The 25,547-nt window shown below is 43.0% G+C and overlaps 1 protein-coding gene across 1 annotated transcript in view; it reads right to left on the bottom strand.

Annotated features, from left to right (window-relative positions):
• Positions 1-12,718, bottom strand: part of LOC120999913 (cytochrome P450 2C15-like) — a 166,500-nt gene extending 153,782 nt beyond the window's left edge. The window contains exon 1 of the mRNA XM_040430961.1: positions 12,542-12,718. Within this exon, the coding sequence (XP_040286895.1) occupies positions 12,542-12,715 (174 nt within the window). The 5' untranslated portion in view covers positions 12,716-12,718. The remainder of the gene's footprint in view (positions 1-12,541) is intronic.
• Positions 12,719-25,547: the final 12,829 nt, after the last annotated feature.

Raw genomic sequence — 25,547 nt, forward strand, 5'->3', positions numbered from 1 at the left:
TAGAACTTCACACCCCAAAATTGGTGAATTTCAACTGAAAATGTAACTGACAATATTTATTTTTTAACCTGTCTACTAAGCAAACACCTTCAATTGCTTTTCAATGGCTTTTGTCTCAAGATAACGCGAGTTAAGAAATTTGAGTTAAGAGCTGGAGTGCTAACCATGTTCCATCTGTAGTAATACAATAGTGGATAGCTCACCACCTCTCCAAACAGGAACTGGTGCTCTAGCTTAAAAACTGATCACCCAATCAGTAAAGTGAAATAGTAAAATAAAAGAGTAGAAGGCTGGCACTCAAATATGTGGTTCAATCGAAGGATGGCTATTTATTAAGATACTTAGTTAAAACCAGCATATCATTCACAAAAAAAACCCATAATAAAATACAACCACTTCTGATGGAAATAAGATGCAATAAAATGAGATGCAATGCAAATGAGATGCAAATGACCGCAGAATAAATACAGACTACCAATGCCGTCTCTACTACTTAGGGAAACGTTGGAGATGTCTCTTGAGTAACTTAGGATAAATATATCTCTCAGTTGGGTCTACAAGGAACTATTGGAAAGAATCACTTTGTATCATATGGCTGTGTCCTCCTTAGAATATGTTCCCTATTGGGGATATTCAATGGTCCAGAGTCGGCACTATGGCCGTATATTAGTTCCAAGAAGAGAGTGTATAATTCCGATGGATGTTAACACAGAACAATATGGATATAAAGCTGATGTTCCATCTGTAACTGACAATTTATTTTTATGAGGTGGAGTTCCATATGGAGTAGGAGTTTGAGGAGGCGGTGGACGTAGCTGTGTAAGTGGAAGTGGTGGTGGAGGAGGACGAGGTAGCCAACACAGGATTTTGGTTTTAATTTTATATTTTTAAATTAGGGTACACTCCAAAAGAGTGTGACATATCCAAAATACAAGAATGAGCAATTGCGCTGCAGTATAACAATGGCTGGTTAGTGCCGGTATACATGTCTATTCTGAACAAGGTACAGACAAGTCCTGTGGGATCCATGCCTGGTTCATTTTAATGAACGTGAGCTTGTCCACATTGGCTGTGGACAGGCGGTTGCGCTTGTCTGTGATGATGCCCCCTGCCGTGCTGAACACACGTTCAAAAAATACACTGGCTGCAGGGCAGGCCAGCACCTCCAAGGTGTAAAGGGCAAGCTCAGGCCATGTGCCCAATTTGGAGACCCAGAAGTTGAAGGGGGCAGACCCGTCATTTAGTACGTGTAGGCGTGTGCACACATACTGCTCCACCATGTTGGTGAACTGCTGCCTCCTGCTAAGACGTTCCAAATCAGCTGGTGGTGCTGGTTGTTGTGGCGTGCTGCCAAAGCTTTCGGCCATGCTAACCCTGCCTTCTGAGGTGCTGGTGGTGCCCCAGCTGCGTTGGCAACCTCTTCCTCGTCCTGTGCCTTCACCTTGTGCTTCCACTGTGCCCCCGCTGTCCGGTGGGAATGCCACCAGCAGAGCGTCTACCAGCGTGCGCTTGTACTCGCGCATCTTATGATCACACTCCAGTGACGGAATTAAGGATAGTACGTTGTCCTTGTAACGGGGATCCAGCAGCGTGGCCACCCAGTAATCAGCACAAGTTAGAATGTGGGCAACTCGGCGGTCGTTGTGGAGACACTGCATCATGTAATCGCTCATGTGTGCCAGGCTGCCCAGAGGCAACGAAAAGCTGTCCTCTGTGGGAGGTGTATCGTCTGTGTCCTCTGTATCCCCCCAGCCACGCACCAGTGATGGCCATGAGCTGGTCTGGGTGCCACCCTGCTGTGAACATGGTTCCTCCTCCTCCATCTCCTCCTCCTCGTCATTCTCCAGAACTGTGCCCTAGCTGGACAACTGTGTACCTGGCGTTTGTGGGTGTAGGAACCCACCCTCGGAGCCACTTGTGAATGACTGGGCGGGAACCCGACGAAATGATCCCTCTTCCTCCTCCTTCTCCTCCTGTGCCACATCCTCTTCCATCATCGCCTGCAGCGTTTTTTCAAGGAGGCATAGAAGTGGGATAATTACGCTGAGAATGGCGTTATCGGCACTGGCCATGTTGGTGGAGTACTCAAAACAGCGCAACAAGGTACACAGGTCTCTCATGGAGGCCCAGTCATTTGTGGTGAAGTGGTGCTGTTCCGCAGAGCGACTCACCTGTGCATGCTGCAGCGGAAACTCCACTATCGCCTGCTGCTGCCTCGCACAGTCTGGCCAGCATGTGCAAGGTGGAGTTCCACCTTGTGGGCACGTCGCATATGAGGCGGTGAGCGGGAAGGCCGAAGTAACGCTGCAGCGCTGACAGGTGAGCAGCAGCAGGGTGAGAACGCCGAAAGCGCGCACAGACGGACCGCACTTTATGCAGCATCTCTGACATATCAGGGTAATTTTTAAGGAATCTGTGCACCACCAAATTCAGCACATGCGCCAGGCAAGGGATGTGCGTCAAACCGGCTAGTCCCAGAGCTGCTACGAGATTTCGCCCATTATCACACACACTACCAGGCCGGGCTTGAGGCTCACTGGTACCAACCACTCCTCGGTCTGTTGTTCAAGGCCCATCCACAGCTCCTGCGCGGTGTGGGGTTTGTCCCCCAAACAGATAAGTTTTAAAACTGCCTGCTGTCGTTTACCCCTGGCTGTGCTGAAGTTGGTGGTAAAGGTGTTACGCTGACTGGATGAGGAGCTGGTAGAGGATGAGTAAGCAGAGTAGGAGGAGGAAGCAACAGCAGGCAAACTGAAGCGTCCTGCAATCCTCGGTGGTGGAAGGATATGCGCCAAACTGCTATCCGCCTCAGGCCCAGCCGCCACTGCATTTACCCAGTGTGCTGTTATAGAGATATAACGTCCCTAACCGTGCTTACTGGTCCACGTATCCGTAGTGAGGCACACCTTGCCACAGATGGCGTTGCGCATTGCACACCTGATTTTGTCCCCTACTTGGTTGTGCAGGGAAGGGATGGCTCGCCTTTACAACTATCCGTCTCCACCAGACGGAATGACAGCATTTTAAAGGCTAGTAAATTAGAAATGCTGGCATTCAGGGCTAGTGATCGCGGGTGGGTAGGGGGGTACTTCCTCTTCCTTTCCAGCGTTTGGGAGATGGAGAGCTGAACGCTTCCGTGGGACATTGTGGAGATGCTTGGTGACTAAGGTGGTGGTGTTGCTGGAAGATCCTCTGTATGCGGGGTGGCAGGTGGCACTGTCACTCCAGAGGTGGATGAAGAGGCCGAGACTGCAGCAGAAGAGGAAGCAGGAGGAGCCAGAGACCTTTCTTGGTTTTTTAGGTGTCTACTCCACTGCAGCTCGTGCTTTGCACTTAAATGCCTGGTCATGCAGGTTGTGCTCAGGTTGAGAACGTTTATGCCTCGCTTCAGGCTCTGATTGCACAGCTTGCAAACCAATTGTGTCTTGACGTCAGCACATTGTCTGAAGAACTGCCACACCAGGGAACTCCTTGGAGCTGGCTTTGGTGTGCTCTGTCCCTTGCTGCGGTGGGCAGTAGCAGGCGTACTGTCTAGAGGGAGGCCGCTCCGCTTTTGCACCCTGTTCCCTCTTCTGCTGTGCTGGTGGCTCTCCGAACTACATAGGTCACTTGCATGACCTTGATTCCATGTGGGGTCGAGGACCTCATCGTCCTCCATATCATCTTCCACCCAGTCTTCACCCCTGCCCTCCTTGTCGGTCTGCACACTTTTGAAAGCCCCAGCAGTTGGCACCTGTGTTTCGTCATCATTCGAGACGTGCTGCGATGGTCCTCCCATGTACTCATCTTGAAAGATAAGTGGTTGGCCATCGGTACACTCAATCTCTTCCACTTCTGGGGCAGGGGCTAGGTGAATGGCGCTGGGAAACCCTGCTAACAGAGTCATCAAAAAGCAGAAGAGACTGCTGCATGACTTGGGGCTTGGCTGATTTGCAAGGGAGTGAGGTGAAAGACTGATGGACATCGGCTGCAGGTGCCAACTGTGGTCTTTCAGCATGAGACTTGGTGGGAGACAATGTGAAGGAATTGGAGCCACTGTCAGCAACCCAATCTACTATCGCCTGTACTTGTTCAGACCTCACCATTTGTAGAGCCGCATTAGGCCCAACCAAATACCGCTGCAGGTTCTGTCGCCTACTCGCACCTGAGGAAGGGGTTTCACTTGTGCGTGTAGCTGGCACAGATCGACCACGTTCTCTCCCTGCAACAGGAGCTCCACCAGCAGCACCACGACCTGGGCCACGTCCCATATTTGACGCTCTCCTCATATTTCTCGAAATTAGGATCTTGTCCTAAATGAGTTTTTAATTAATAGTAGAATAGAACGATAGTATGTACAGGGTGTATCTCACACGCCCTGAACCAGACTAGCCTCAATTAAATTTGTTTGCCCAAAATGGCTGTATTTCAAATACCTGAATAGATCCCCTGTATTTAAAGGGTGTATCTCACAATGACATCTGAGGCAAAGGCTGCCAAAAAAAAAAATTCTGGCCCAAACAGGTGTTAGTTAACTGAATATAACAGCAGTATATAACCCTGGAATTTCAAACTTTTTGATGATGTAAGGGCACAACAATTGTGTATTTTGCCTCAAAAAAGGGTGTTTTATTAATAGAATAATATAAGCCCTGTATATACAGGGTGTATCTCACACGCCCTGACCAACACTAGGCCACAATTAAAGATTTGTGCACAAAATGGTCGAATTTCAAATATCTGAATAGAACCCAAAAATATAAAGGGTGAATCTCACAATGACATCTGCAGCAAAGGCTGCCAAATAAAATATTTTGCCCAAATGGGTGTTAGTTTAATAATTGAATATGACAGCAGTATATAATCCTGGAATTTCAAACGTCTTGATTATGTAAGGGCGCAATAATTGTGTATTTTGCCCGAAAAAGGTGTTTTATTAATAGAAGAATATAAGCCCTGTATATCTCACACGGACTGACCCACACTAGGCCGCAATTAAAGATTTGTGCACAAAATGGCGGTATTTCAAATATCTGAATAGAACCCCTGTATTTAAAGTGTGTATCTTACAATGACATATACAGCAAAGGTTGCCAAATAAACTTTTTTTGCCCAAACGGGTGTTAGTTTAGTAACTCAATATGACAGTAGTTGGAATTTCAAACGTCTTGATGCTGCAAGGCCTGAAAAAGTGTGTATTTTGCCCAAAAAAGGGTGTTTTATTAATAGAAGAAGATGAGCCCTGTATATACAGGGTGTATCTCACACGGCCTGACCCACACTAGGCCGCAAGTAAAGATTTGTGCACAAAATGGCTGTATTTCAAATACCTGAATAGAACCCTTGTATTTAAAAGGTGTATTTCACACGGCCTGACCCACACTAGGCTGCAATTAAAGATTTGTGCACAAAATGGCTTTATTTCAAATACCTGAATAGAACCCCTGTATTTAAAGGGTGTGTCTCACAATGACATCTGGGGCAAAGGCTGCCAAATTTTTTTTTTTTGCCCAAACGGGTTTTAGTTTAATAACTGAATATGACAGCAGTATATAACCCTGGAATTTCAAATAACTTGATACTGCACGGGCGCAACAATTGTGTATTTTGCCCAAAAAAGGGTGTTTTATAATTAAAACAATATAACCCCTGTAAATAAAGGGTGTATTGTATCTCACACGCCCTGAACCACACTAGGCCTCAATTAAAGGTTTGTGGACAAAATGGCTGAATTTCAAATACCTGAATAGAATCCCTGTATTTAAAGGGTGTATCTTACATGCCCTGACCCACACTAGGCCTAATTTAAAGATTTGTGCACCAAATGGCGGTATTTTAAATATCTAAATAGAACCCCTGTATTTAAAGTGTGTATCTTACAATGACATCTGCAGCAAAGGCTGCCAAATATAATTTTTTTTGCCCAAACGGGTGTTTGTTTAATAACTGAATATGACAGCAGTATATAACCCTGGAAATTCTAATGTCTTGATACTGCAAGGGCACAAAAATTGCGTATTTTGCCCCAAAAAGGGTGTTTTATTAATAGAACAATATAACCCCTGTATATAAAGGGTGTATCTCACACGCCCTGACCCACACTAGGCCGCAATCAAAGGTTTGTGCACAAAATGGCTGTATTTCAAATACCTGAATAGAACCCCTGTATTTAAAGGGTGTATCTCACACGGCCTGACCCACACTAGGCCACAATTAAAGATTTGTGCACAAAATGGCTGTATTTCAAATACTTGAATAGAACCCCTGTAATTAAAGGGTGTATCTCACAATGACATCTGCAGCAAAGGCTGCCAAATTTTTATTTTTTTGCCCAAACGGATGTTAGTTTAATAATTGAATATGACAGCAGTATATAACCCTGAAATTTCAAACGTCTTGATGATGTAAGGGGGCGCAACAACTGTGTATTTTGCCCAAAAAAGGGTGTTTTATTAATTGAACAATATAACCCCTGTATATAAAGGGTGTATCTCACACGCTCTAACCCACACTAGGTCACAATTAAAGGTTTGTGCACAAAATGGCTGTATTTCAAATACCTGAATAGAACCCCTGTATTTAAAGGGTGTATCTCACACGCCCCTGACCCACATTAGGCCTCAATTAAAGATTTGTGCATCAAATGGCGGCATTTTAAATATCTGAATAGAACCCTTGTATCTCACAATGACATATGCAGCAAAGGCTGCCAAATAAACTTTTTTTGCCCAAACAGGTGTTAGTTTAGTAACTGAATATGACAGCAGTTGGAATTTCAAACGTCTTGATGCTGCAAGGCCTGAAAAAGTGTGTATTTTGCCCAAAAAAGGGTGTTTTATTAATAGAAGAATATAAACCCTGTATATTGTTTAATAACTGAATATGACAGCAGTATATAACCCTGGAATTTCAAATGTCTTGATACTGCAAGGGCGCAACAATTGTGTATTTTGCCCAAAAAAGGGTGTCTTATTAATAGAACAATATAACCCCTGTATATAAATGGTGTATCTCACACGCCCTGACCTACACTAGGCCTCAATTAAAGATTTGTGCACCAAATGGCGGTATTTCAAATATCTGAATATAACCCAAATATATAATGGGTGTATCTCACAATGACATATGCAGCAAAGGCTGCCAAATAAACTTTTTTTTGCCCTAACGTTTTTTTTTTTAATAACTGAATATGAAAGCAGTATATAACCCTGGAATTCCACACGTGCTGATGCTGCAAGGGCTGTAAAATTGTGTATTTTGGCCAAAAAGTGTGTTTTTAAAAACCCAGAAAATTATGGCTGTATTTCTAGCTTAAATTGCACACTGACTAATCCAGATGTTGTATATTGCCCAAAAAGTTTTTTTTTTTTACTAACAGAATATGAAAGCTGTATATATTAAACTTGAATTTCACACTTGCTGTAAAATAGTGTTTTTTGGCAAAAAAAAAAAGTGTGTTTTTAAAAAACCAGAAAATTATGGCTGTATTTCTAGCTTAAATTGCACATTGACTAATCCAGATGTATGACAGAATATGAAAGCTGTATATAACGTTTGAATTTCACACGTCCAGATGCAGCTAGGGATGTAAAATAGTGTATTTTGCACAAAAAGGGTGTTTTAAAAAACCCTGAAAATTATGGCTGTATTTAAAGCTTAAATTTCACACTGACTAATCCTGCAAATGCACCAGATGTTGTATATTGCCCAAAAAAAGGTGTTTTTTTGCAACCAGATTATTAGTGCAGATTTTCAAGCTTGGATTAGAATGTCACAAAGACCTCATGCACACGACCGTGCCGTTTGTTGCGGTCCGCAAACCGTGGATTCGCAAAAAACGGAAGGCTCCCGAGTTGCCTTCCGCAATTTGCGGAACGGAACGGGCGCCAGCATAATAAATGCCTATTCTTGTCCGCAAAGCGCAGACAAGAATAGGACATGTTATATTTTTTTAGTGGGGCCGCGGAACGGAGCCACGGATGCAGACAGCACACGGAGTGCTGTCCGCATCTTTTGCGGCCCCATTGAAATGAACAGGTCCGCATCCGGGCCGCCAAAACGGCGGCTCGGATGCGGACCCAAACAACGGTCGTTTGCATGAGGCCAAAAGCTCAGATGCAGTGCTGGTGCACTGAGCTTGCATAAAATGGCCGCCGCCGCACACCTAACTAACAGACGGATAAAAGTTGTTTTTTTTTTGTCAATGGGCTCAGGACAGGGTAAAAAGATTGTGCCCTGCACCCACACAACTAATCGTATGTAGATCGCTGAGTTAGATTCGCTGAAATCACCAGTCCAGCAGCATCCTCTACCTACACTTGTAACAGCAGAGTGACGTGCAGCGCTACATGACTCACGCTTATATAGAGCCTGGGTAACATGCTGCACTGGCCAATCAGAGCCATGACATTAGTAGGCATGGATGTGATGGCTTCTAAGGTCAGACAGTTAAATGCTTGTTGATTTGCAAAAAGCACTGAGAAATCGCCGAACACCGAACCCGAACTTTTACTGAAATGTTCGGGTCCGGGGTCCAAAAATCCTAAAGTTCGGTACAAACACGAACTTTACAGTTCGGGTTCGCTCAACCCTACTTGTAGCTAAAGTAAACAAAGAAAAACAAATACATAACTGATAATTATAAGGAGTACATTAAACTTAGAACAAAGAAAATCTCCCTAGCATTAAAATCGACCTTTTTTTATTTTTACATTAAAACACAAACAGCCCCTCAAACAAATTATGATGGTTTACAAAGATTCAATAATCGTCTAATACATCCATTTAGTAGGGTCTATGTAAAGGCCAGAATTTCTGAGAGGTGGGACATATTGTATCCTTCATTACTCACTGTTTGTTGATAACAGATAATTTAGACGGCAGGAATAGTGGATATCCTTACACAATTCTTAGTATTCAGCAGGTCTTAATTCTCTTTTCAGATCCCTAATGAGTCCCTGGCACTCTCCCTGCCTACAGGCAGAGCACCCGCCTCGAAAGGGGTGACCACACCTCTTAGTGACTAAACCCGTGCAATCCCTTGCCCTGTGAATCATCATGTTATTCCCAGATAACAAGGGATGAAAACATTTGTCAGTCCAGCAACCGAGGAAAGTTTTTAGGAGAAGATTAAATTCCCAATTAATCCAACAACTGGAAATGATTAGAAGAAACAAGTCAAATTCACAATGATGCGTTTCCCCAGTATTTTCACTGGTTCTTCAGGGGAAATGAATGATATATGGGAGTCAGATCAAGAGGGATGTTATAATCAAATTTCTTGGTCTGAAAAATCCTCCAAACAGAAAGTTCCTCTAGTTGATAAAATATGCCCCAGATATAGGCTTTAGGTATATGATGTCTCCAGAAATAACTGCAACAGTGCAGTGTGTGTATATATACAGTTGCAAGAAAAAGTATGTGAACCCTTTGGAATGATATGGATTTCTGCACAAATTGGTCATAAAATGTGATCTGATCTTCATCCAAGTCACAACAATAGACAATCACAGTCTGCTTAAACTAATAACACACAAAGAATTAAATGTTACCATGTTTTTATTGAACACACCATGTAAACATTCACAGTGCAGGTAGAAAAAGTATGTGAACCCCTAGACTAATGACATCTCCAAGAGCTGATGTATCAGCCAACTGGAGTCCAATCAATGAGATGAGATTGGAGGTGTTGGTTACAGGTGCCCTGCCCTATAAAAAAACACACACCATTTCTGGGTTTGCTTTTGACAAGAAGCATTGCCTGATGTGAATGATGCCTCGCACAAAAGAGCTCTCAGAAGACCTAAGATTAAGAATTGTTGACTTTCATAAAGCTGGAAAGGGTTATAAAAGTATCTCCAAAAGCCTTGCTGTTCATCAGTCCACGGTAAGACAAATTGTCTATAGATGGATAAAGTTCAGCACTGCTGCTACTCTCCCTAGGAGTGGCCGTCCTGTAAAGATGACTGCAAGAGCACAGCGCAGACTGCTCAATGAGGTGAAGAAGAATCCTAGAGTGTCATCTAAAGACTTACAAAAGTCTCTGGCATATGTTAACATCCCTGTTAGTGAATCTACGATACGTAAAACACTAAACAAGAATGAAAGCAAGCGATTCACACCAGACATCCCAAGAATATTGCTGAACTGAAACAGTTCTGTAAAGAGGAATGGTCAAGAATTACTCCTGACCGTTGTGCACGTCTGATCTGCAACTACAGGAAATGTTTGGTTGAAGTTATTGCTGCCAAAGGAGGTTCAACCACTTATTAAATCCAAGGGTTCACATACTTTTTCCACCTGCACTGTGAATGTTTACATGGTGTGTTCAATAAAAACATGGTAACATTTAATTCTTTGTGTGTTATTAGTTTAAGCAGACTGTGATTGTCTATTGTTGTGACTTAGATGAAGATCAGATCACATTTTATGACCAATTTGTGCAGAAATCCATATAATTCCAAAGGGTTCACATACTTTTTCTTGCAACTGTATATATATATATTTTTATTGTAGTACTGAAATACACCCCTATACGCTTTCAGAAATAACTGCAAAAGTGCAGTGCGTATATATTTTTCTTTTTTTTACTGAAATAAGCCCCTATATGCTTTCATCAAAAATAACTGCAATAGTGCAGTTCGTATACATTTTTCTTTTTTTACTGAAATACGTCCTTATACACTTTCAACAGAAATAACTGGAGAAGTGAACTGAGAATATATTTTTCTTGTTGGACTGAAATAGGCCACTATAAGCTTTCACCAGAATTAACTGCAGAAATGCACTGAGAATATATTTTTCTTGTTGTAGTGAAATACGCTGCTATACGCTTTCACCAGAAATAACTGCAGAAGTGAAATGCTTATATTTTTTTCTTGTCATACTGATATAAGATACTAAAAATACTAAGATATAAGCCACTAAAGCCTTTTTACCATAGCACTTGCACCCCAATAACAAATAGCTGGAATGACAGAGCTGTCTAATGGCTATTTGGATCCCCAAATAATCGTTCCCTGCACTTGTAAATCACTTTCCTATCAATGACCCTAGCGCCGTCTGACGTCTCTCTCTGCACTAAGATGCTGAGAAATGATTCCTCCCTATCCTTTCCCTGCACTTATAAATCTTTTTTTCTGTCTTTTTTTTTCACAATCAGGTTTTTCCAATTGTTGTCCCAAGCGCATTTACACGGCTGACCCTGCACTCTGAACGCTGGAAAATGTCTGACTCTAAGATGGCCGCCGTATTTATAGGGCTGTGACATCACAGGGCTGTCTGGCTGCTCATTGGCTGCACTCAGGCATGTCAATCTGGGTGATACCGCCTTCCCAGAGTTCCTTGCCCCATGTCCTCAATCCTCACATGTGTAGCCTCCATTTTAGGAAAAATGTGATTCTTTACCACGAAGCGCGAGGAAATTTGCATTCGTTGCAAATCAAATTTTTCCTGAAAGTCTAAACGAATTCCACTTCGTCAGCTTCGATTATCTCATCTCTAGTGGTGACGTATGACGTCATCATGCCAGTCAGCGTGATGATGTAATCTCGCACTGCACAGGATTTCAGACGAGATCTTCAAGCAAGATGGAGGCTGGCGGCCCTTCACGCGCAAATGGAGGCGGTAAGTTTGAATTTCATGATTAATCGATTTACTGACATGAAGCATGAGGAAATTTGGCTTATAGGCAGATCGAATAATTCCTGAAATTCGGATCGAATTTCACTTCGTGGGGTCAATTCGCTCATCTCTAATTATGATGATAATGATGATGATCAGGGGCGTAGCTATAGGGGAAGCAGTGGATGCGGCTGCTTTGGGGCCCTGACCCAGAAGGGGTCCATCCAGGAGGAGGAGGACTAAAGGATTTGGTCAGGGCCCCCTCAACAGTATTACACAATGAAATTATATACAGCGACAGTATAGACGGATGGAACAGCTGCCAGGCCTGGTCTAAGAGAGCGATCTTTACTAGCCACAGGAATGGGGGTGGCATGAAAGGAAGGGTTGGGAAAAAATTACTGGGGGAGGGGGCCCCATTCAAAAATTTGCTGTGGGGCCCAGTCATGTCTAGCTTTGCGACTGATAATGATGATGATGATTACTATCATTTTTTTATTATTATTATTACTAGCACATGTGGAAAGGAGTTTTCCTTATGAGCGTTCCCTTCAATTTTATCTGTCTGCATATTTAAAGAATTAATTTGTCTTTATTGTCACGGTTAAAACTAATGAAAAATAATACTGCACATTGAATTACACAGAAGCTAAGGCTACATTCAAAATTGTGTTGTAGATCTGTTGTAGAACAAATACCACCATCATGTGATGGATCCTGCTGACTTATAATGGAGTGTGTTGGGCATCGGTGTTGCCTCTGCCGTTTTGGTGGGATCTCTGAAGCAGATGTGAACCCACAGTTTAATATGGACAATTACCACAATGTCAGTCATATTCCACTATTCAAGTAGGAAAGCTTAGAACTTGGAAGAGCCAAACTTTGGTTCCTCCATTTCCTTACTACATAATGCTTCGTAAATAACATGGATCAGTATTACCTGCATAAATGTTTTATGGGGTTTCCGTATGTCCATGATATGGATGTTTCCAATGATCGGTAAAGGCGTTGGACCAGGTGGGAAATTTTTGTAATTTTGTTGTTTTTGACTCTTGAAAACTTTGACAAAAAATAGGATGACAATAATGGAGAGAAGAACTGTGACCAGATCCATGGTGAATGTGAGTTCTGTAAAATATGAGAGGCAAAGAATCATCTAGGCTTCAAAAACAAAAAAAATATGGGGAGTACTAGATCACTCATTGGAACACTAAAACTAGAAATGAGAGATACTGTAAAAGTAGCTGACTGTGATATTCTACATGATCCTGAACCAGTCTTGTTGCAACCTGGCAGATAATATGTTGATACATACCGTAGATAGATTACCTGCCTATGAATATCTAAGACCAGTTTCACACTGGGGTTAAGCTTTTCCAGCAGGCTGTTTTGGCAGTGGAACAGCCTGCTGGATCCGCACAACCATTTACACAAGTGTGCTACCGGAAGTCTGCCCGGCCTCATTCACTAAAATAGGGAGTGGCGTAGATCCGGCCGTAGCGCGGCAAATATGTAGAGAGGCGGTGAGACAAATACCGCTGCACGCTGGGTTTTTTGTCCTCCCGCCTCTCTGCATATTTTCTGTGCTGCAGCCGGATCTCTGGCAGGTCCCCATTATAGTGAATTGAGCCAGACGCACTTCCGGAATCACACGTATGCAAACGGTATATTGGATCAGGCAGGCTGTTCCCCTGCCGGAACAGCCTGCCTGAAAAGCTTATTGCCAGTGTGAAACTAGCTTTAGATATTAATAGAAAAAGCTTAACGCGAGTGTGAACTTGAGTGTTCTAATTAATTGACATCACACAAGTATCATGAAAATGGGGAGAAATGGAAGCATAAAGTCTCCTAGTAAGTTGGAGAAATTTTCATTTATACAACAGTTAAGCTTCATTTACATAAAACCAGAAACCCCTTTTAAGAAATGATGTAAGAAGATACATAATAATCTATGAGGATTGCTTTGCATGAAATAAACTTTATCCCAGAGTAAAGAAATCAAGAGTAAATTACCTGAGTCCTGCAGTAGTGACTGTACCTAGGAGACAAAACACGGATGCAATCTTTTCTGTTAAGTACTCTGCCCTTGGAGGACATTTATACCAGTGTATGGAATCTCAATACCAGCATCTCCACCCTAAATGTAACCCCTAGGCTGCTGGAAGTACACTAACTCTGCCATACCAATATATTAATTAAAAAGGAGTATCCTGCATGATATAGTAATTACTTCTGCGGTATGCCAGACCTAACAGGGGAATTATACGTGAGGTCACGGTGTGAGGAATAGGTGGACTGAGGTAAATACAGTTTTGGTTACTCACAGTTATGTCGTCCCTGGGCAGGTTCGCATAAATGAAGAGTAGAACGGCACAAGGATTCTCTGGGGCACACTCTGGTGTAAGGGACACTGGCCAGATGGTGGTTTGAGGTGCCCTTGATGGTCTGTATTAATGTGCCTATGGCAAGGTCCCTTGTAGTCGTGACGCCAGTACCTTTTGTATGGAGGTACAACCATTTACTGTAGTGTTAATTAAGGAATTGGGGACTAAGACAGGAAGGATGTGTCACGGGGTTCCGAAGGTGCACTCGGTCCCCCATCGCCCGCAGACCTGTCGCTTAGCTTTGGGAATGAGGATCTGTGTTTGACCTCATTCCCAGGGCGGCTTTACTAGCTGGGTGGCTCCCTGCTCCTAAGTCTGCCTTGAGCGCCGAGCTGATCAATCGGTGCTCGACTGGTTGGTCTGTCGGTCATGTGACGCTGGCCACGTCACATGACCCTCACTCCCCACTATAAATACAGGCAGCCTGCTGGCTACAGGTTGCCTGTTAATTTCTAGGTTCCTGGCTATTTGTTGGACTGCTGAATACTTACCTGATCCTGTTCCTTGACCATCCTTTTGCCTGATCCTCCTGTACTGCGCATCCGTCCTGGTATTGTGACCTCGGCTCCCACCTGACTACTCTCTTAGGACTCCTCTTGTACTTCTCTGCTCTCCTGGTATTTGACCCCGGCTTCTCCTGACCATTCTTTGCTTAATCCTTTGTACTTTGTAGCTTTCCTGGTATTGACTCGGTCCATTCACGTCCTGTTGTTTGTCTGTCTGTCATCCCTGCACTTATTTCCAAGTTAGGGACTGTCGTCCAGTTGTCCCCTGTCATCAGGACTCGTGAGGCAAGTAGGCAGGGCCAGGGGTGAGGGTAGAGCGCAGTGGTCACTATCCTTCCCCCTGTGTGTGTGGACGTGACCGTTACAGATTAACAGGCCCAATAACCACTGTATCATGAATCCGCTTACTACCCTGACTTACCATGTCTCTAGTTTGACACAGGTGGTGCAGGAGCTAGGAGAGAAACTCCGTTCTTTTGAGTTAGGGCAAGGTTCTTCCACTCCTCTGCCCTCCAGTTCACATTTTTAACCCCAGATCAAGCTCCCAGAACCGTTTTCTGGAGACCGGAAGAGGTTTCTCTCCTTTAAGGAGAGTTGCAAACTCTACTTCCGTTTGCGCCCCGTGTCCTCCGGTCCCGAGAGCCAACGCGTGGGGATTATCATTTCTCTTCTACAGGGTGATCCCCAGGCCTGGGCATTCTCGTTACCTCCTGGGGCCAGTTGTCTGACTTCTGTGGAGGGGTTTTTTCAGGCCCTGGGTACCCTCTATGACGAACCAGACAGGGCCCTGGTAGCCGAGACGGCTCTTAGGGCACTGGTTCAGGGCCATCTCCCTGCAGAGGAGTATTGCACCCAATTCAGACGGTGGTGTGTCCCCTCAGGATGGAATGAACCAGCCCTGAAGAGTCAGTTTAGGTCTGGTCTGTCTGATCATTTAAAAGATCTATTAGTCAGTTATCAAATTCCAGAGACCTTAGAGGAGATGATGACCCTAGTTGTCCGACTTGACCGACGAGTTAGAGAGAGACGACAAGAACGACAGTTCTGTTCTCAGATGGTGTTCCAGCCAGAGGCCTTTTCCAGGGACAACACTGAGGCCTCCACCGAGGAACCCATGCAGGTTGGCATGACCCGGGGTAATCTTCGTCGCAGACGCGGAGAGTGCTTCTACTGTGGAGATCCTGGCCATTGGATCAACAAGTGTCCTAAGAGGGTCCTCTCTGACAAATCTCCTAAGGCAAGACAACCTAAAGACCAGGTACACCCTGATTTTTCTAAATATAAGCTTTTGGTACCCATAACAATTTCTCTGGGGGTTAATAAGTGGCCGGGTAAGGCCTTTATTGATTCCGGTTCAGCGGCCAGCTTTATTGACTTTGAATTTGCTTGTAAATTGGGTATTCCAATGTTTGCTTTACCTACACCTATCCATGTCAATTCTTCCGCTGGGGTCTCCCCTTTCTTTTGTAACCATGGTTTTCATCCCCGTTTTCATTCTGGGTCGCCCGTCTCCTCCTCTAACCCTGAAGCGGATAAACTCTCCTCCGAACTGTGCACAGTTTGGGCCCGGGTTCAATCGAACCTAGAAAAGGCTCAATGTTCTCAAAAACTCAAGGCCGATAGGAGACGTTCAAGGGGGGTAAACTTTCAGGTTGGGGATAAAGTATGGTTGTCCTCCAAGAATCTATCTCTCAAGGTAACTTCTAAAAAATTTGCTCCTCGTTTTATTGGACCATATAAGATCACGGAAGTGATTAACCCAGTATCTTTTAGGTTGGAGCTGTCCGAGTCATTCCACATTCATAATGTGTTCCATAAATCTCTGCTTAAAAAATATTTTGAACCGGTAGTACCATCAAAAGCCTCGCCTCCGCCGGTTCTTGTTAATGATGCTGTCGAGTATGTGGTGTCTAAAATAGTGGATGTCAGGAAGGTGCGTAATTCCTTGCAGTACCTGATTCACTGGAAGGGGTATGGACCTGAAGAGAGATCTTGGGTACCTGCCAGGGAGGTTCATGCTCCTAGACTTGTTTGTAAATTTCATTTAGAACACCCTGAAAAAACATCGCCTGAAGTCTTGGGTCCGGTGGCCCCTCGTAAAAGGGGGGGTACTGTCACGGGGTTCCGAAGGTGCACTCAGTCCCCCATCGCCTGCAGACCTGTTGCTTAGCTTTGGGAATGAGGATCTGTGTTTGACCTCATTCCCAGGGCGGCTTTACTAGCTGGGTAGCTCCCTGCTCCTAAGTCTGCCTTGAGCGCCGAGCTGATCACTCGGTGCTCGACTGGTTGGTCTGTCGGTCATGTGACGCTGGCCACGTCACATGACCCTCACTCCCCACTATAAATACAGGCAGCCTGCTGGCTACAGGTTGCCTGTTAATTTCTAGGTTCCTGGCTATTTGTTGGACTGCTGAATACTTACCTGATCCTGTTCCCTGACCATCCTTTTGCCTGCTCCTCCTGTACTGCGCATCCGTCCTGGTATTGTGACCTCGGCTCCTACCTGACTACTCTCTTAGGACTCCTCTTGTACTTCTCTGCTCTCCTGGTATTTGACCCCGGCTTCTCCTGACCATTCTTTGCTTAATCCTTTGTACTGCGTAGCTCTCTTGCTTTTGACCCGGTCCGTTCATGTTCCGTATTTTGTCTTGTCTGTCTTCCCTGCACATATCCTAAGTTAGGGACTGTCGTCCAGTTGTCCCCTGTCATCAGGACTCGTGAGGCAAGTAGGCAGGGCCAGGGGTGCGGGTGGAGCGCAGTGGTCACTATCCTTCCCCCTGTGTGTGTGTGGACGTGACCGTTACAGGATGGAATCCAGGGTGGAACTTTATTGAAGATAACTCCTGGTAACAGTACATCCAAAGTATTAAACAGTCTCTTTATACAGCACGGCATTAAGCACAATCTCCCATACATATGGGGAAAGGGAAAATGCAAGTCCTCAGTGAAAAACAGGCTCTTGTAATAGATATGAAAGCTACTGCTCAGACTAGGCTTGTAAAATATGAAAGTCTTACACTGGTCAAAACTCTGGCCTTATTCTAACCTTGGTTAAAGGTGGTTTTCTAAATCCTGGAACTTCTATTCCAATGTTGTTCTGACAGTTGGCCTGACTGTCCTCAGAGTTTGAACTGGAAGTGTGGATGCCTTATGCTGTCTCCTACACCTGATACAAAGGTACCTAGTAAGCCCTCAAGTAATGTCTGTCTTGCTAATCCTTTGTCTTGAATAAAACGTGATAATTCCTTAGATACTCGGCTGAATGCAGCTTGGACATTGGTCACCCCAGAGGAGCGATCTAAAGGAGTGGATTGCTCACCTCTAGGTGGAATAGTTTTAGGCTTTAACCTTGGACTGTGGAGCTGACAGGGACAGAGCAGAGAGGCTGTGAATAGGCCTCCCTCTAGGTATACAGCTCCATTGCTGCTGCTTTCTTACTAAGCTCATGAGAGAACTGGACTGCACTGAACTCTCAACTGGATTGACCTGAGCTCAACTGAACTGATCTGCCTAACTTAGGTTTGAGCTAAGCTATTTATACACTGACACTGCCCCATCTTGTGGAGAAACAAGTGTAGTGCACCCTGACTAGGCCTGTGTAAAGGATCTTGCATGTAGAATCACATTGTGACATGGGAGAATATGACAGGAGATGAAGTACAAAATGCAGGCATATTACATGACATTAAAACATGATAAAAACACGTTTGTGGTGCCCACGGTCACGTAGTGGGACACTGCACTTCTCCAGTACTAAAATACTAAGAAGCAGGTTGTTTATTAGTCAATTCTGACATTATATGAAGTCTAATGCCATTGGTCTATTGTGATTTGTATCCATCATATGGCAAATCAAGCAGAGCTTCATCATATCATCATCATAAACATCATAAGGAATCAGTGTATTAGTGGGAACATAAAGTAGCCTTTACTGTACTGATTTTATTCAAATTTCATCTTTATTTCCCTCATGCCACCTACAGTGGCTCTAAACATTCAGCTTATTTCCTTTAGAAACAGAAATTAAAATATTTCCACCTATCTGAGCTCCCATAATGCACGACTTTTTGTTCAGGCTACATTCACATATACTGCATAGACTCTGGTAGGCCATTCCTGCAGAGTAGTGTTGAGCATGAATATTCAAAAAGCTAATTTTTATCGCGAATATCAGCACTTTGAGAATTCATCAATATTTAGAATATAGTGCTATATATTCGTAATCAGTGATGAGCGGCAGGGGCAATATTCGAATTTGCAATATTTTGCGAATATTTGGACGAATATTCGTCATATATTCACGAATTCGAGAATTTGTGATCTCGTCATTATTTTCCTAATTGCGAAAATCAGCAATCGGAAAATTAGCGATACGAAAATTCACAATATGAAAATTTGCGATCAACTCTACTTCTATAGGCAACTTTCTATTGGTTGGCTAGGGATGTTGCTAAGTGCCGATATTCGCAATAAAAAAATTATAATAATTCGCAATACATTCACCATTAGAATATTCGTGAATACGAATATATAGCACTATATTCGAAATATTTGCGATTAAAATTCGTGATTCAAATATTCGCGTTCAACACTATATTGTTTCGACGAATATTCTTTTTTTTTTTTTTTAACACAATACACATCAGGTGATCATCAGAGCAACATCCCTAGCAACCAATAGAAAAGTTGCCTGCCCCTTACTATACAAGTTGCACGTATTGCGAAAATATATGCGCATCATTAATTGCCGAAAATTTGCAAGCGCAAATACACTCACCTAAAGAATTATTAGGAACACCATACTAATACGGTGTTGGACCCCCTTTTGCCTTCAGAACTGCCTGAATTCTACCTGGCATTGATTCAACAAGGTGCTGATAGCATTCTTTAGAAATGTTGGCCCATATTGATAGGATAGCATCTTGCAGTTGATGGAGATTTGAGGGATGCACAACCAGGGCACGAAGCTCCCGTTCCACCACATCCCAAAGATGCTCTATTGGGTTGAGATCTGATGACTGTGGGGGCCATTTTAGTACAGTGAACTCATTGTCATGTTCAAGAAACCAATTTGAAATTATTCGAGCTTTGTGACATGGTGCATTATCCTGCTGGAAGTAGCCATCAGAGGATGGGTACATGGTGGTCATGAAGGGATGGACATGGTCAGAAACAATGCTCAGGTAGCCCGTGGCATTTAAACGATGCCCAATTGGCACTAAGGGGCCTAAAGTGTGCCCAGAAAACATCCCCCACACAATTACACCACCACCACCAGCCTGCACAGTGGTAACAAGGCATGATGGATACATGTTCTCATTCTGTTTATGCCAAATTCGGACTCTACCATTTGAATGTCTCAACAGAAGTCGAGACTCATCAGACCAGGCAACATTTTTCCAGTCTTCAACAGTCCAATTTTGGTGAGCTCGTGCAAATTGTAGCCTCTTTTTCCTATTTGTAGTGGAGATGAGTGGTACCCGGTGGGGTCTTCTGCTGTTGTAGCCCATCCGCTTCAAGGTTGTGCGTGTTGTGGCTTCACAAATGCTTTGCTGCATACCTCGGTTGTAACGAGTGGTTATTTCAGTCAACGTTGCTCTTCTATCAGCTTGAATCAGTCGGTTCATTCTCCTCTGACCTCTAGCATCCACAAGGCATTTTCGCCCATAGGACTGCCGCATACTGGATGTTTTTCCCTTTACACACCATTCTTTGTAAACCCTAGAAATGGTTGTGCGTGAAAATCCCAGTAACTGAGCAGATTGTGAAATACTCAGACCGGCATGTCTGACACCAACAACCATGCCATTGCTTAAATCACCTTTCTTTCCCATTCTGACATTCAGTTTGGAGTTCAGGAGATTGTCTTGACCAGGACCACACCCCTAAATGCATTGAAGCAACTGCCATGTGATTGGTTGTCTAGATAATTGCATTAATGAGAAATAGAACAGGTGTTCCTAATAATTCTTTAGGTGAGTGTATATTGGAGCACTCTATCTGCATATAAAGCTATTCTAATGTTCTGCCATGTCAACCATTTTCTCCAATCTCAGGAAACTTATACCAGCTTGAAAAATGTAGCATAAGTGACCCACAGCGGTATTTCACGCGTATTACGCGAATAATACATTGCCGATTTTCGCAATCAAGAATATAATCTCGAATTCTCGAATTCACGAATATATGACAAATATTCTACTAAATATTTGCTAAATATCGCAAATTCGAATATTACCCCTGCCGCTCATCACTACTGCAGAGGAACCGACCACCAGAGTTCACTGTTAGTGTTGGGCGCGAATATTCGTGATGCGAATATTTCGCGCGAATATCGCATATTCGCGATTTCGCGAATATTTAGAATATCGTTCTATATATTCGCGAAATCGAATATTCGTTTTTTTTCTTTTTTTTTTTTTATTATATTTTTTTCTTTCCCACTTCCCTAAAGTTGTTCTTACCTGTCCTTTGGATTCCTGGCTTCCTGGCTGCTCCAGTCAGTGGCGTTTTCAACTTACTGCTATATTCCATATTAGCTAAATTACAATCTAATCTATATGTGTATTTTACGAAATTTCGCAATAGTCGCAATTGCGATGCGAGTAATATAACACGAAATATTCGCATGAAGATTTCAACTTAGCACTGCTATACTCCATATTCTAGCCTAATATGGAATTTAGCTGTGCTAAGTTAGCACTGCTATATTCCATATTAGGCTAGAATATGGAGTATAGCAGTGCTAAGTTGAAATCTTCATGCGAATATTTCGTGTTATATAAGTCGCATCGCAATTTCGACTTTTTCAAATGTTCTTAATATTGCTCTAACTTCGTCTTTTAGAATATTCGTAATATTCTGAGACGAAGTTAGAGCAATATTACGAAATTTCGTAAAATACACATATAGATTGTAATTTAGCTAATATAGTGCTATAATCCCTTTTTTTTCCTGTAATTTTTTTTTGCCTCTTCTGAACTTAAGTTTTGTAAAATATGTACACTATTAAAAATTATTACTATAGCAGTATATTAGCTTAAATACAATCTATGTGTATTTTACGAAATTTCGTAATATTGCTCTAACTTCGTCTTTTAGAATATTACGAATATTCTTAAAGACGAAGTTAGAGCAATATTAAGAACATTTGCAAAAGTCGAAATTGCGATGCGAGTAATATAACACGAAATAGTCGCATGAAGATTTAAACTTAGCACTGCTATATTCCATTGCAAATGTTCTTAATATTGCTCTAACTTCGTCTTTTAGAATATTCGTAATATTCTAAGAGACGAAGTTAGAGCAATATTACGAAATTTCGTAAAATACACATATTAGCCTAGCCATAGTCAAGTCATTAGCATAGGAACGTTGCCTTATACTATCAAGATAAATTTTCGCAATATGCGAAAAAATAATTTCGCGATAATTGGAATAATTGCGAATATTCGATTTCGACGAATATAACACGAATATTCATGCGAATATTCGCGAAATATCGCGAAATCGAATATGGCACCTCCCGCTCATCACTATTCACTGTAGCCACATCTGCAGTGCGTAGATGGACACGGCTACGCACGGCAGGATCCCCATTGACTATAATCAGATGCCGCTTTCTGGCATAAATGCCGACTTTTGTCCGAACAAAAAATCCTGCTTGCTGGAACAGACTATTGTGGTTCGGTAACGGAGATGTGAACTTAGCCTAAGAGGAAACAAGCAGAATCCTCAATGTAGCTTTAGATGTGAATGGGAAATAAAAACTCAGCCAAGCAATGTAAGCTTACAATTCTGGAATGTTGAAAATTGTCTTTTCAGTTTGTCCACTTTTTTCTATTGATGACCTGTTCTAAGGATAGGTCATCAATATCAGATTGGCAGGGGGGGGGACATGTCCTGACACCACCACCGATCAGCTGTCTGAAGAAAAAGCAGTGCTCATACGAGTGCAGCATTTCCTCCATTGTTTAAGTGCTCACTGTTGCAACTGCACCAGCGAACAGGTGTAATTACAATTAAGCCCCCCCTATTCACTTTAATTACACTTTTTATCGAAGTGAGCTTAGTTTCAATTACACTGGCTCTACATAATTTGTCGCTTTCTGATGTAGGAAATGACAACCTCTTTCACGCAACGCCCCCTTTGGTGAGTGGGGAAAACACCTTTGCAACAAAATCTACTACATAAATGACCCCCATACATCGTCGACCTGTTTATCATCTGGAGTAGTGACGAAAACTCAGCCAGGGATTTTTGCAACTCTTTAATTTCGACAGACCTGGGGATCTCCTCAACTTTATATCTAAACAAGGCCAATTCCTTGAAATTGTCATTTGCCACCATAAAAATACATTTTGTAGTTAAACATATTTCAAGTCAGTAGATACCAACAACGCCATCCATTATTCAAGTCATCACCATAAAAAATGGTTACAAAACATACCATACAGCCATTTTAAAAGGTTTTGACGTAACAGTATGGACAATTATACCTTTCGACAACAAACACCAATTCTGAAGAAAAGATTCTCAGATAAAGGTTACCCCAGGACATTGATCCGAAATGCACTATGAAGAACGGCCGGATCTATACAGGAGGACTGTTTAAAATCCAGTAGCTCAAAAGAAAAAGGTTCCACAAACATGAATTTTATTACACAGTACAATACATCCAACAATCTGATTAGGTAAATCCTTGAAAAACAATGGCTGGTTTTGTGACAAAACCCACATCTAGAAAAACATCTTCCTGTTAACCCTAAAATCATTTACAGACATGCACCGACAATTAGAAATATCCGAGCTCCAAGTAAACCCCAAATCATTGGATCTAATGGCAACAACAAACAATAGGAGGGAAGCAGAACACGGAAAGCTACCAATGCGGATCCAACTGAAACGGTGCCCCCCCCACCCCATGCCAATTTCTTAACCTAACCCCTGTCACAGACCTTCCCGCGACAGGTGGTAGAAGATCTTTGAGACTGGCAAAATGTGGTTTGATCTGACATGTGACGTCTGTATTTTTTCTTGTGTCACACCTTCTTTCTCCAGGTGTGGCTATTAGGGTCGTTTAACCTTCTCTATTTATAGTTGCTTTTCCCACAATGCTGTGCGACTTATAGCTTCTGTTTGGACCTTTAACTAGATTGTGGTTGGATCTCGGCTGAGTTCCTGGTGCTTCCATTGCTCCTTTTGAAGCTGAGTCTTTCCTTTTCCTTTTGTATTTTGTTTGGGTTCTGTATGTTGCTTTTCCCTATTGTTTGTATTAGGCCTGAAGGAGACTCCTGTTCATCCTTTTGGAGGAACAGGTAGTCTTGTCCCTGCCATTAGTACCAGGGTCCTATAGGGCTTGATAGGACTCTAGGTATTCCTGCGTATAAACTCACCTACCTTTGTGGTCTGTTCATACTGGTAGTCAGTTAGGATTTTGGTTAGGGTTTTCACTAGAAGGTGTCAATCTTGCAGCACATAATGGGAACACTGCGGTGTTACAAATAATTGTATAAAAACAGAGTGAGCTCCAGACCAATAAGGGACTAGTATCCCCCCATGCGCAAATAAAGCAGTATCAGCTTAGTGGGGCGCATATAGCAGTGGGGCGGCTGCTTCAGACCAGGGTCAGTAGGTACAATTTGCACTCGCACTTTAAACTGTGTTTTTTCCCCCTCCTCCTTTTGCAGTCCCTGCTTGGTGAGGGCTGCACCCAGGTCTACACTTACTTAAATGTTTGGAGTGTTTTTGTATGCATGCCCTGGGTGCTACCACTGCTATATGCGCCCCACTAAGCTGATACTGCTTTATTTGCACATGGGGGGATACTAGTCCCTTATTGGTCTGGAGCTCACTCTGTTTTTATACAATTATTTGTAACACCGCAGTGTTCCAATTATGTGCTGTTTTTTGTATATGTTTTAACTGATATACCATTGAATGTTTTTGGATATCTAATAAAGGAAATAATTAACTAGAATTGCTCTCTGTGTGGTTGCTCTTTGAGCTGTGTAGGTGTTAATACGAATAACTCCATGCAAGATATTTATGATACAGTTGTTTTTGGTGTTTTGAGGTGTCAATCTTCCTTCCCTAGTTCTCAGGCCTTATTCCCTGTTCCCCCCTGCCCTCCTTTGCTTGGTGTGGCGTTTCCCTCCCACACCGAAGCGTCATATGATGTCAATAATAATAAACAAAATAAATACCCGAAGAAAAATGTAAAACACGATTGCGATGTAGTATGAAATTATGAATGTGTTATCTGCAGGATCAGTATGCAGAGTGCTTGTTGTAATTACTACTATCCATTAGAAGATGAGCGAATCAAAGTTGCCGAAGTGGAATTTGATCCGAAATTCAGGAAAAATTAGATTCGCACAGAAGCCAAATTTCCTCACGCTTCGTGGTAACGAATCAAATTTTTTCCTAAAATGGCTGCTGCACGTATTAGGAACGAGGGATCACCCACAATGCCATGCATGCAGCCAATCAGTAGAGATGTCCCGAACTATTCGCCGGCGAATAGTTCCTGGCGAACATAGCTTGTTCGCCGCGGTGGGCGAATATATGCGATGTTCGGTCCGCCCACTATTCATCATCATTGTGTAAACTTTGACCCTGTACCTCACAGTCAGCAGACACATTCCAGCCAATCAGCAGCAGACCCTCCCTCCCAGACCCTCCCACCTCCTGGACAGCATCCATTTTAGATTCATTCGGAAGCTGCATTCTTAGTGAGAGGAGGGACAGTGTAGCTGCTGCTGATTTAATAGGGAAATCGATAGCTAGGCTAGTGTATTCAGTGTCCACTGCAGTCCTGAAGGACTCATCTGATCTCTGCTGTAAGCACAGCACCCCAAAAAGCCATTTTTAGGGCTAGAACATCATTCTGCTTTTTTTTTTTTTTTCCCTTTGTAATCTAATTGCAGTTGCCTGTCTGCCAGCGTGTGTGTCAGGCTCACAGTGTATACTGTGCCCACTTGCCCAGTGCCACCACTCATATCTGGTGTCACAGTAGCTTACATTTAAAAAAAACAAAAACTTTTTTGACTGTAA

This window comes from Bufo bufo, chromosome 4 (assembly GCF_905171765.1).
Source record: "Bufo bufo chromosome 4, aBufBuf1.1, whole genome shotgun sequence".
NCBI lineage: Eukaryota > Metazoa > Chordata > Amphibia > Anura > Bufonidae > Bufo > Bufo bufo.